Source organism: Lytechinus variegatus, chromosome 2 (genome assembly GCF_018143015.1).
Source record: "Lytechinus variegatus isolate NC3 chromosome 2, Lvar_3.0, whole genome shotgun sequence".
NCBI classification, from domain to species: domain Eukaryota; kingdom Metazoa; phylum Echinodermata; class Echinoidea; order Temnopleuroida; family Toxopneustidae; genus Lytechinus; species Lytechinus variegatus.
In genome coordinates this window covers 63,885,955-63,899,496 of record NC_054741.1, presented here as the reverse complement: position 1 = coordinate 63,899,496, position 13,542 = coordinate 63,885,955, and the positions used below count along the sequence as shown (strand labels likewise).

General features: G+C 34.8%; 1 protein-coding gene across 1 annotated transcript; it reads right to left on the bottom strand.

The window, feature by feature from the left end:
* Nucleotides 1-2,202: 2,202 nt before the first annotated feature.
* Nucleotides 2,203-12,259, bottom strand: LOC121409577 (meiotic nuclear division protein 1 homolog). Its single transcript, XM_041601490.1, has 7 exons — nt 12,180-12,259; nt 10,251-10,316; nt 8,957-9,014; nt 7,841-7,956; nt 6,518-6,625; nt 4,847-5,006; nt 2,203-3,048 (listed from the first exon to the last, which is right to left on the bottom strand). Exons 1-7 carry the CDS (start codon nt 12,180-12,182, stop codon nt 2,942-2,944), a joined length of 618 nt encoding a protein of 205 aa, XP_041457424.1. The 5' UTR covers nt 12,183-12,259; the 3' UTR covers nt 2,203-2,941.
* Between the last annotated feature and the right edge of the window lie 1,283 nt (nt 12,260-13,542).

The following is a 13,542-nucleotide window of genomic DNA, read 5'->3' as shown; positions in this document are numbered from 1 at the left end:
TGAAATACATCTAAGAACTAAGTGAACGTGTCCTGTATACAAGACATGTTACTCCTTTTTTTGTTTTAGCTTCAGATATTATCCTAATAAAGTAAGCAATATACTTATATTTCCTCTTTTAATAAGATTGAAAGTGAAATCATTTTAACCTGAAACGTGACATTACAAAAGCAACAAATAAAGTCTAATTTGCATAGGTATAACACATGCATTTATTATACATATCATTTGCAATGTATGCACTGTACTGGTAAATATTAATCTGACTGTAGTTTAGAAAAGACATGCATCTGTAACCTGGGAAGCCATCTAAAAGTAACATTTAGTAATGAATATAATTTCTTTAAAGGTCATTGTTTTGAATCAATGAGTCCACTCTTAAAAACTGTTGACTCATAAATAAACTAGCATACTTAAGCATTGCAACAGGCATCAATTTGGCGCACTGTGATTAAAGTTTGATCTATAAACCTGCTTTCTAGTTCCATTTCACACTGATGCACTACTGTAATTTTTTAAAGAAAAATATGTTTTGCAGAAGAGTAAAATCAAATGAATTTGGAAGAATATATCTATATCAGGCACTCAGGCAAATTATTTGATAATGACTCCATATGCCAAGCTTTGAAAGATGTTTGGTTATATATCACACAAATTTGATGATATTCAACTAATATACATTGTGTACTTTGCATTATTGAGGAATATCTTGCATTCTATTTGTTGTCAATCCTTAAAACAAACAATATCATAATTTCTTTGATTAAAATTTGAATTCATCATTAAAAATGATTGTATTCATTTATTGTCTGTTCATCAAAATTTAATTACTCATTTTTTAATTTGTTTCTTACAACTTAAAAAAAAAAGGTTTACCAATATTGGGTAAAATGGGAAAATGCATGTTGGTTGGTTAAAAAGATACCCAATATTTTGTAAAAAGAAATTATGCAATGTTCTGTTGAAATAGCCCAATATTGAGTAAAAAAATATCCAGCAAACATGCATGTTCCCTTTCTACCCATCATTGGGTAAAATTTTACTGTGTCTTTCGAGTGAAAGCTGTATTATTTATTATTTTTGTTGTTGATGACATGCATTTATTGAATTGCCTGTATTGAGGGTTTCGTGAAATTTGCTCTGGTAACAATTGCTGTACTCTAAATTCCACACAATAATCGGATTACCAACTTCAACCCTGGGTTTAACAAACCATTTGATTACACATACAAAACAAAGACGAATCATTCAGGAAGGCCTAAGATATTAAGAATGGACATACAAAATTAATTTGCCCTCATACACTTGTGTCATTTTAATTTGTTTCAGCCTTTGGCAAATATTTGTCATCTGCTAAACACCATACAGTACCATATCTAGGTAAAACAAAATTAAATTAAAAATAAGGTATTCTTAGGGGAAGGCGGGGTAAGTTGTGACACTTTTTGCATTTTGCATGTTAGAATTGATATGACTAGTACTATTGTAGAAATAAGTACCCTGCCTTTAAATTTGATTCTTGGGAAATGTTTTTCACCTGCATATAACTTTCTACCCCCACACTGAAAGTCATCGTGACCGTTGAAAAAAAACGATGTCAAATGGCTCAACTTGCCCCATATATGGGGTAAGTCGTGCCACCGTCTGGGGTAAGTTGAGCCACAAAAACTATGTACAAAATGTATGGGGGAGAACCAGCATGTCAATTTTTTGTTGAAAATCTTTTCACTTGCTTATTCTCTATAAATACTAACATCCTTTAAAAGGAAAAGAGCAGTCATGTAAATTTGCTCCTTTCAGCCTGCATTTCAATCGATTTTTATGGTTTGTTTGTTTCTTAAGATACATTACCATAAGAATTACCATGGTTCAACTTGCCCCATGCTGTTTGGCTCAACTTACCCCAGTCCGAACTTAGTGCGATAATTTTGTATCCACACATTTATTATGCATCCATCATATAAAAGACTATGACAAGAATGAAGATCCCATCCCTGGACTAACAATGTTGTTATCATGTCTTTACTATAATTAAAGACGTGTGTGTGTATAAAGCACTTATCTATTTCACACTCTTTTTTGGCTGAAATTCATACTTTTCCCTCCAAAAAACTACTTTTTGTTTCAAAATGGAAAACAATGTGGTGGGGTTAGGGGTTATGCTATGGGTCATCAATACATGACACCACCACGATGTCTGACTCATTCATTATTGGCCTGGGGCTGGTGGCTCAACGTGCCCCTATGCTCAACTTACCCCGCCTTCCCCTACATGTATGGAGAAAGTAACGGACGCCACTTTTCAAAACTTACTCGTAATAGGAAACATTATTGATTATGTATGGAATGTTGAATTCTCGATGATGTTCAGACCTTTGATCATCCCTGAAATAATCAAGTAGATAGAAAGTGGCATAATCAACTAGATATATGATGACACTTGGTCCACAGTTCCTTGAGATTTTAAACCGTTGCTTGGATAAGCCAATGGTGATGAGGCCCACCTCCGCTGCCTTCCTTCCTTTGAAATTACTATCAGTGCTATCACTCCGATATTTCAAAAAATTTCCTTGAAAAGGCAAGGGCTGGTATAAATTGCTTCGATTGAAATTTGTTACATGGTACATGTACATATCATATCAAACAGATTCAAAACAAATGTCTGTTGCATGTATTTAAGAACAGACGAGATCAACTGGCAACACAGCAATGATACATGTAGTCCGTACATATTCCTGAATATCTCTATATTCTAACATGTTTTGGTAGTGCATATTCACCTGGTAAACATAATACCAAATCTGGGTCCAAACTAACGTTCGTCATTCCGGCACACTTGGCATGAATACTCCACTGACCTGCTGACATTCACACCTCTCAGAGATTCTGAAATGATTTTGGTATTGTTTTCTTCATTGCCATCTGCTGATTATGATCACACTCAGTCAATGTAGTCAAAGTCTTCAGGAATTCCAAACTGTTTGTCCAGCAATTTCTCCTCCAAGCAGAACTTCTTCTTACACCATGACTTGATGGAGAATACATTGTCTGCAATAAGCATGATATCAAATCAAAGGAAATGAGGAAAGTATCACAATGCATGAAACATTCATTGTTTATAATGATCAAACCAAATGCTTAGGTGGGTGTTTGGGTTCATTGACCAGATTTTTCAATAATCACATTTTATCATTTTGTCAGAAATGGGTCCATTCAAAATCTTTAAAGCCAAGCAATGAATATCTGTGGATGTAATATTTTGAAAATCACAAAAACAAGGAAAAACAGAAAACTGGTGAATGCACACTGATTGTTGAAAGGGTTGCCTTTACCTCTTTTACTAAAGCAGTTTCAATTAATTGAAATTCATCCATAATGAGTATATTTATTGTCTGAATTGTCTAATACACTCTACCTAGCAATTTATAATAAATATAACCTGTAGTCTGCCCATTGCATTTGTTTGTTTTTTTGTTAATACACAAAAAGTACATTAAAGGTCAAGTGAACCCCAGAAAAATGTGGATTTGAATAAATAGAGAAAAATTGAACTAGCACAACACTGAAGATGTCATCAAAATCGGATGTAAAATTATAAAGTTATGACATTTTAAAGTTTAGCTTATTATTCATAAAACAGTTGCAATATGCACAACTCGGTGAAATGCAAATGAGAGAGGCGATGATGTCCTTCACTCACTATTTCTTTTGTTTCGTAATAATAATGTTTTAATTACACTATATGTCAATGTCTAGCAATGTGACAATAATGACCTACTTGACTGAACCCTAAAATGTTGATCAATGGTAATTCTACATGTTCCGGGAGGAACATTCTTTGTTTCTCAGGATAATAAAGAGAAAATTAAAATATTTCATATTTTATGTAATAAAATACAAAAAAAATAATCAGTGGGTCACATCATCAGTTACCTCATTTGCATACTGACCTGGGGGCCGTTTCACAAAGCTGTTCGTAAGTTAAGAGCGACTTTAAGAATGACTGGTGATCCTTTTTTACGCGGTAAACCATCGCCAATTTAATACATCATTTACCACAAGAAAGGATCACCAGTCGTTCTTAAAGTCGCTCTTATCTTACGAACAGCTTTATGAAACACCCGCCAGGATGTGCATATAACTGCTGTGTGAATTAAGCGAAACTTCAAAATGTCTTAACTCTCTAATTTTACATCAAATTTTCATGAAATTTTCCGTGTTATGCTTGTTTAATTTGTCTCTTTTCACTCAAATCAACTTTTTGTTGGGGTGGACTTGACCTTTAAGTCAAATGAGGAAGTACATCCCGTCATCAAGCAGGTTCTCAACAAAAGCAGGAAAATGAGACAAACCTAATAAAAAAGGTGGTTGAAAAATTATCAAAGAATTAGGGAGTAATGAGTTTGGAATTCATCAGTTTGGTGGTCTCATGTGGAAGCAGATCACCTGTATGTCATGTGGTATAAATCCCATGCATTGCAGTTTTGATGGTTCATTATCTCTTTTTTGTCAAATAAACAGAACTTCAGAAGCATGTATGAAATAATGTGTCTAATTATTAATGTCTGCACGAGTAGGCGATTTGTGGTCAATTTTCCACTTTGGGAAATTCCTTTAAATGACATATGGGCTGCTCGCAAGTGAAGTTACAAAATTAAAACTTGACAAATTTTACTAATATTATTCTTTGATGGATTTTCACCAAACCTTACAAAAAATATAATTGATCTGATTTTTATAAACATGCAGTTCTCTTAAGGGTGTGCTTTTTCTCTAACAAATTGAAGTTTCATACTATCAAAGGTATGAGTTTGACGAGACTTAAAATAAAAACTAAATGCCTCACCTGTCCATCTGTTTGTTGCTTCCTTGGCAACCAATGTTTCTGCCTTGACCTCCTCAATTACTTCTGGGTCACATTCTCTAAAGCGCTCTAGCTCAGCATCTAACCTGTTATTTTCTGTCTCCTTTTCTGACAAGACCTTAAGAAGTTCTGCCCTTTCATCCTAATTAGGAAAGAAAGAGAAAAAAATAGTATATAGGGAAGAGGATTTCTTTATCAAAATACCATCCTATCTTTGGATATGTCTGTTCCACAAAAACTTCTTCATTAATTCAAGCAGATTTTCAGATTACAATAAAACATCATATTTAAAAGTGAAGAACTGCATTTTTGAAATGTATGACCCCTCCCCCCCCACAGAATTAGTTTAAGCTAACTAATTCACATTTAAACTAGCACATCAATGATGTGGAGCTCATCCGGCATCTCGCAACAAAATTTAACACAATTTTAATTTCAGCCCAGTTGACACTGTAGTGAATTATATTGGTGACATAAATTGAGGATATAGAATTGAAATTGATGAAGAAATGACATAGAAGCATTTTTTTGTGATCTATGAATAAATTTCATATGAATTAAGTATTAATAATTATCTAGTCAAAGTTTCTTAACTCTGTGTAGAACCTTGATGAACCTAATGTAGCTCTCAGATGGAACAAAAATAACCAAAGTCAATCAACAAATAAATAAGTAATTTTTTTGAGTTTTGAAAATATATGAATAAATTAGCATATTTAATGAGTTTCAAAATTCTATGTTGAAATTTTGTATCACCACCTCGAGCTATTATATAAAGCAAACAAAATTGAAATTGATCAACAAATGAAGAAAAAAACATTTCTTTGTAATTCTGTGTAGAAGTTTGGTGAACCTCATAAAGTTCTACAAAATGGAAGAAGAAAAAAGTAAAAATCGGTCAACAATTAAAGAAGAAAAAGCATTTTATGTGAATTTTTAAAAATATGCATAAATTAATTTCGCATAAATTAGCATAAAAATTGTTCTAATCAAAATTTCAAAATTCTGTGTAGAAGATTGGTGAACCTCATGAAGCTCTACCAGATGGAAGCAAAAAAATCAAAATCGGTCAACAAATAAAGAAGCATTTTTTGTGAATTTTGAAAAATGTGCATAAATTAGCATATTTAATGAATTTCAAAATTCTGTGTAGAAGTTTTGAATCCCCCACCTAGTGCTATCATATAAAGCAAATAGAATTGAAATCGGACTTGAAATGGCGAAGTAGTAGCATTTTGAAATTGTGGACGGACGACAGACGACGGACGCCACGGCATAAGCTATCTTGTCCTTCGGGCAGGATGAGCTAAAAAACTAACCAGTCACATAATATCTCACAACTTTGAACAGATCTTGACTTGATAATAAAAAATCTGTACACATTGGTCAGTAAAAACTTCCCATTTTTTTTCTAGATGTCCATTTGTGAATTTACTCTTTACTTCCATTTCAGAGTATCAGCAAAACGAAAGGGGTCACATTACACAAAATTGTGTAATGAATGCTAAAGCGATGACTACACTATTATTTTGTTTGCATGTGAGTGTTTTTTTAATATATTTCGTTGGAGCATGAAGAAAAATATCCACAAACTAAATTTGATGGGGATTGGTCCATGGGGCTTAACATGTGTAAAGAGTTCAAAATACTTACAGATTCCTCTTTGCCCACTGTTGACTTGGCTGCAGTTTTCTCCAGGGATATCCGCTTCTTTTCACTTTCATCCAGGGCTTTAGTAAGATCTTGAATTTTCCTCTTTCTCTGCAAATAAAATAATGCAAATGATAGAATGATGGAAACAGAAATGAACATAGAAACTACTAGTTTCAATGGTGGAGCAAGAGTATTTTGAAAGGGGGAGAGGAAAAGACAACGTAAAGGCAAAGTCTACATCTTTTTGTTTTCACTGGAATATATACCAGAGGTAGAATAGAGGCTTAACATGATCCAGACCTCACATTTTGAGACTCTTCATTCTTTTTTCTTCTCTTTCTTTCCCCCTACCCCTCCCCTTCTTTCAGTAATTGAAAAAATAAACCCAACACATGACTAGTTTTATGTGTGGTTTGATTAAGTTTTTGTGACAAGATAAAGTAAAAAAAAAAGCAAAGGGAGGGAGAATTTTGCATCTTTTCTGGTCTATTCTTGTACCTCAATGTACAGTATAATCACATATTGAACACTAACACCATAATGGCAGGGGATGGGGGGGGGGGGTAGGGTCTTTGTTGGGACTTTAATCCCTTCAACACTTAAAGGAGAATGAAACCTTTGGAACAAAATAGTTTGTGTGAAAGCAGAAAAATCAAACAAACAGATCAACAAAAGTTTGAGAAAAATCAGACAAGTAATAAAAAAGTTATGAGCATTTGAATATTGCGATCACTAATGCTATGGATATCCTAAAATTGGCAATGCGACAAAGATGTGTGATGTCACTTGTGAACAACTCTCCCCATTACTTAAGTATATATTTCTCTTAAATTGCCCCTTTTAAGATATTCTGTCAGTAGATAATGTGTTCTTTCTATAGGAGGGCATGTAATACAGATTTTTAAAGAATAAATCATGGATAAAGAGATTGTATCACCATAAGAAAAAGCAAAAAGAGACACTTTGAGGGTATTTTATAGTCCATCAAAGGGAAAGTTGTTAACATGTGACATCCCACATCCTTGTCGCATTGCCAATGGGAGGATCTCTATAGCATTAGTGATTGCAATATTCAAATGCTCATAACTTTCTCATTATTTGTCCGATTTTTCTCAAAATTTCTTTTCTGTTTCAACACAAGCATACTTCTTCCAAAGGTTTCATTCCCCTTTAAGCCATAACTTGTGGAACCCATACTGTGTGGCATTACTACATTTGTCCATCAGATTTCCTGAACATCTGAAGATCCTAAAAGTGACTATGAAATAGAGTTCAAAGTTGAGAGCATGTGTGTGTGTTCATGTAGGCCGGAGAACCACTTACCACTTGGCTAGCCTTACTCGGGAAGGCCCAGAAGTAATTTGACGTTCCTATCCTATCAGAGTCCACCAATCCATCATCTACAAGGCTTTGGAGTACATCTTTAACTGCCATAGGGGCTGCAAGCAAAATATTGGACAAGACAATATTGTAATCCACCTGTGACTCGCTGGTTATAGCAAATACGATAGAATACAAATTAACAAGATAAAATCTTCTAATAATCAAAGCTAATACCAAGGATCGACATGTGATGTACATTGGCAGCTCAAGGGATTGCTTGCCTATTGAATATAGGTGAGGGTCTGAGATTTATCATAGTATTTGGACAATGTATAATTTAGATGACCCTTTTCTTTTCTTTAACCCTTCATTCTCGTTGTTCGAAAGAGACACAATTGCAAGTTGTAACAACTTATTTGGTAGCATGTCTATCACAGTACTCAAAAAGGGAATTAAAACATTTCCTAAATGAAATATACATGTCCAGTTAATTTATCTGAGAATACACCCAAAGTCCCACAAAAAACAAAACCAAGATTTATTTATGATTTATCATAAATTAATCACAAATACAATAGACAAATGACCCACCATTGTAAAGCTTAGAATCTCCTCTTTCATCTCAAATTACTTAGATTATTTCTCATTCACGCATGAGTGAGCAAAAACAATATGAACAGGGGATACCAAAAAGTCACTTGGCAGGCTGTATCTGGGTTTCAGAAAGTAAACCACATTTTTAAAAAGTTCGCTATCTGCTCTTTAATTTGATACCTCAATTACAGAAAATGGTCAAAAAATAATAAAGTTCTGGTTATTTGGAATTAAGTCAAGATAAATCATCGCTAAATCTCGATTGGACAGAAGTATATTAAAGATGTAGAGACATTTAAAAAGGGGTTCAAAACACTTGATTCTGCTGATCAACAGGTGTATTATAGTACTATTGAAGTTTGCCAGGTCTGACATTTGCAATATACTGGGTGAACTTCCTACTCTTTGATGAAAAGTGTACTGATTTTAATATGCATAAGTTGACTCTCCTTTACACAGCCTAGGATGCACTGAATATAAGTATTTGAAGCATACAAATAGTTATACACATGTAATACTTACTTATACCCTTTTCCTTAGGTGCTATTTTCTCAATTTCTTTCAGCTGGAATACACCTTTCTGCAAGAAAGATATATTAAAGGGGTAAGACTCAAGGGTTGAATATGCATATTGGGCATTGACAAAAAGAAGGCCTTAAAATGTTGATTTTGAGAAAAGTTATCAATATAAGGTCAATGAGGCACTTACATGTATTTTGTGAGTTGTGAATAGACTTTTCTCTTAATCACTGTTTTCTAGTCGTGGTCAGCTAATTCTCAACTATCGATGTTGATGATAAAATAATCCTAATAAATAATGACTACATACATTGTAACAAACATTCTTGGTTTTATTTACATGACTGTAACAGCCAACCTACACTGTATTGCTGATATGTGAACCCTCTTCAACCCCCCCCCCCCAAAACAAAGGATTATAAAAGTGCTTTTAATTGATTTTCAAATGTGAACTCGTGGGCTAATTTGCAAAGGATGTACCCCTACCCCTTCTTCTAAACACTGATTACAATGTATTCTTTTATCAAGTGCAGACCTGCCAACCTCTGGGAATGAAAAATTGTATTCTGTGATTAAAAAAAATGGTAGTTTTCCCCAAAAAAGTGTATATTTCATGATAAAATGCATGGCGCACTCGCTCATCACGGCGCTCAAGCTGTATGCAAGGTAAAATGCACACTAGATTGCAGATGAAAAAAAAAACATTGACATATGTGTATATTTATCCGCAATGTGCTGCACTCGACCCAGGTGAGGTGAATGGGTACCCGGCAGGATCAATTCCTTGCATGCACTGAGCGCCGGTGATGGCAGCTCGAGCTAAAGCCTGGGTAATAATAGCAGCGCTTTGTATCCTCAGGCAAAAGGCGCTTTATAAATACCGCTATTATTATTATTATTATTATATCTCACCCTGGTTTTAACAAAATTAAAAAAAAAAGTTACCTGAAATTACATTGATCTAATAACCATATTTGTGTAAGTTGTATGAAATAGAGACAATGTAAAAAAAAAAGCGTACTAAATACGCCAAAAACGTACTGGTTGGCAGGTCTGCAAGTGTTGAAACTCTGAGCTATTGCATCCAGTGATGTGTTTGTGTTAAAGGCAAAGAGTATTCTCAAGTTTGATCTGATGATGGTGATAATGTAAAAATTTGGTCAACAGTTTACATTAAACAGATAAATGATACATGTTGAAAATCCCAATAAATGTGAAAATGGAATCATTACTTCTGAATTTCCACAGTAAACTTACCAATTGATACCAAATTAGCTCTAAAATTGCATTCACATACCTTTTCAAAAAATATCTCTTGCATCCTCAGCCTCTTTTCCTCCAAACTGAGTCCACGTTTCTTAGACTACATAGTGAAAATTGAGACAAAAAGCATATATTACTTTACAGCAGTCATCTAATTATCTAAAACACTATAAAGGAACATGATATAACAGGCTTCCAAAGTTAACATGAATAAATAACAAAAAATTAACTAGGTACAGTTGCTCTCAAAAGTTTGTGAAATCTACTACAAAATGCACCCATTCATGCCAAGTTTTGAATGTAGACAACAACATTATAATGTTTGTGGCGAATCCAGAGAAACAAACTTTAATGAAAAATTTAATATCATCTGATATCATTATATGAAACATGGCAGAACTTAAACACTTTAAATATGTTCATTGTTCTGGTGAGGCTCACTAAACTTATGAGTACCACTGTACATGTATATCATGTTGACATAACTTTTATAGATAAATTAGCATAAAAATTGTTCTGGTCAAAATTCTGTGTTGAAGTTTGGTGAACCTCATGAAGCTCTACCAGATGGAAGCAAAAAAACCAAGTGGAAATCATATGTTCAACATTTTAAAGTTGAGGAGTCAAGACTATTTGCCGATCGATAACGGACTTTCCATAATCTTATCTTTCATAGGTACAATGACATAATCTTCATTTGTAAGGACTGTGAATATAATGGGTTCATAAGCTATAGGCCTTATCTAGAGCGGTACTACCAAAGACCATTTCATACCACAGGCCCCTGGGTTAATAGTACTGACCACTTGTTCACTGCAACCATCCTTCCTGTGGGGTTCTACAGCCCAGGTAGGACTATGGTATGCCAATGCTGTACATAGCACACACTTTAAAAAATCATTAAACTATCACTTTTGTGACCGACATTATCTAATTTCCATACAGTTGCAATTTAATTTTCATTAATAACTTGGGAATAATTTTTGTATTCACCAGAGCACTCAAAAACTTGAATTTTGGGCATATTTTTTTGAACGCCCTCCATTAGTGGAAAGTAATATGGCAAGAAAATTTTCATATTTCAATCTCTATTTTCATCTACAAAAAATAATTTAAAGAATCACATTTACATAAGAGCCAAGTTGTATACTGAATAGCTGTATTGAAAACTGACAGTGTAAGAAAATAAAGCATTTGTCCCATAGAAAAAGAGAAAATAAGCCAAAATTGCCACCCTTATTTTGCCACACATGGAGATGTAACTGAGAACAAGGTTATATCATGACCTTCACCTTGGGCCGACTGCACGAAAGGTTCTTTCCTAGGACCGTCTTTCGTGTCGCCCATCTTTTATGATGCGCTGTATGCGGGATATTTCTGAAATGTATGATAAACAAAGCTCTAGCATTTAAACCAATCTGTATGCAATTTCATGATATATCACATCATTTCATAAACAATTTTGTCTTCTTTAATGGATAAATGTTTGCAAATAATTTATTAAAATTGCGTTTCACATGGCGCATCATAATAAATGCAAATGGGCGACACAAAAGACTGTTCTTGCAAAGACCCTTTCGTGCAATCGGCCCCGGTTCATTGAATGAGTGGTACTGACCAAGTCCTACCTCAGGCGAAGTTCGTGAAGGCTCCACTCCACTTCACTACCGCTACACTAGGTGGAGTGTAGTGTAGCGGTAGTGAATTGGAGTGGAGAACCTGCATGAATTCGCCTGAGGTAACCCAAGTCCATAGACATGCATGGTGGTCATGGATGGTGACTGCGCTGGCACTCATTCAATGAACAAGGATCGATCTGGAGGAGACAAACTCACAAAGCAACCGAATTCTCGCAGCGTTCATTAATACATTTGAGGCCAATTCTGTAATGTTCAAGCCTTAAATAATATAATCCCGTATTTTGGTTATTTGCTGTGCTTTTAATAAAACGTGAAATACTCACCATTTTTGTAAAAAGGCTTTGGTTGCCTTGCCCTTGGCTGTCTTTTTCGGTATCCTTTTTCAAGTCTCGCGCGATCCTAGTAGTATGGAACGCCAATGGTACATAATTCATAGAGATATATACTAAATATAATTAGTATACATCTCTATGGTATGGAAGCTTAAAAGTGCCACCGAGATGTTGAGATAATTATCTCGGGAAGTCGACATCTTGATAGCAAAAGATAAGATGACGAGATCCTGGATCTCATCATGTCGACATCTTTTAGAAGAGATGATGAGATGACAAGATCCCAGATCTCATCATGTCAACATCTTTTAGAAGAGATGTTGAGATGACAAGATCCCGGATCTCATCATGTTGACATCTTTTAGAAGAGATGATGAGATGACAAGATCCTGGATCTCATCATGTTGACATCTTTTGGAAGAGATGATGAGATGACAAGATCCCGGATCTCATCATGTTGACATCTTGTAGAAGAGATGATGAGATGACAAGATCCTGGATCTCATCATGTTGACATCTTGTAGAAGAGATGATGAGATGACAAGATCCTGGATCTCATCATGTCAACATCTTAAGAAGAGATGTTGAGATGACAAGATCATCTCATCATCTCATCATCTTTTCTACAAGATGTCAACATGATGAGATCCGGGATCTTGTCATCTCAACATCTCTTCTAAAAGATGTTGACATGATGAGATCCGGGATCTTGTCATCTCATCATCTGTTCTAAAAGATGTTGACATGATGAGATCCAGGATCTTGTCATCTCATCATCTCTTCTAAAAGATGTCGACATGATGAGATCCAGGATCTCGTCATCTCAACATCTCTTCTAAAAGATGTTGACATGATGAGATCCAGGATCTCGTCATCTCAACATCTCTTCTAAAAGATGTTGACATGATGAGATCCAGGATCTCGTCATCTCATCATCTCTTCTAAAAGATGTCAACATGATGAGATCCAGGATCTCGTCATCTTATATTTTGCTATCAAGATGTCGACTTCCCGAGATAATTATCTCAACATTTCGGTGGCACTTTTAAGCTTACATCACTATGGTATATACTGAAGTAGAAGGTCCCACATTTAGCGGTTTACTGACGGATGGTCTAAAATATCACTTGGTCTAATCATCAGATGGGCTAACAACATTCGGGCTAAACCATCATAGTCCAATTCTCTTTTGGTCAAATGACCACTTGGTTTAATAGCCAATTGGTCTAATGACCACTTGGTCCAATAGCCACTTGGTCTAATGCCCAGTTGGGCTAATCGTCACTTGGTCTAATTTTAATTTGGTCTACTGTATTTTATTGTCACTTGGTCTAATTGCACTTCGTCTCATACC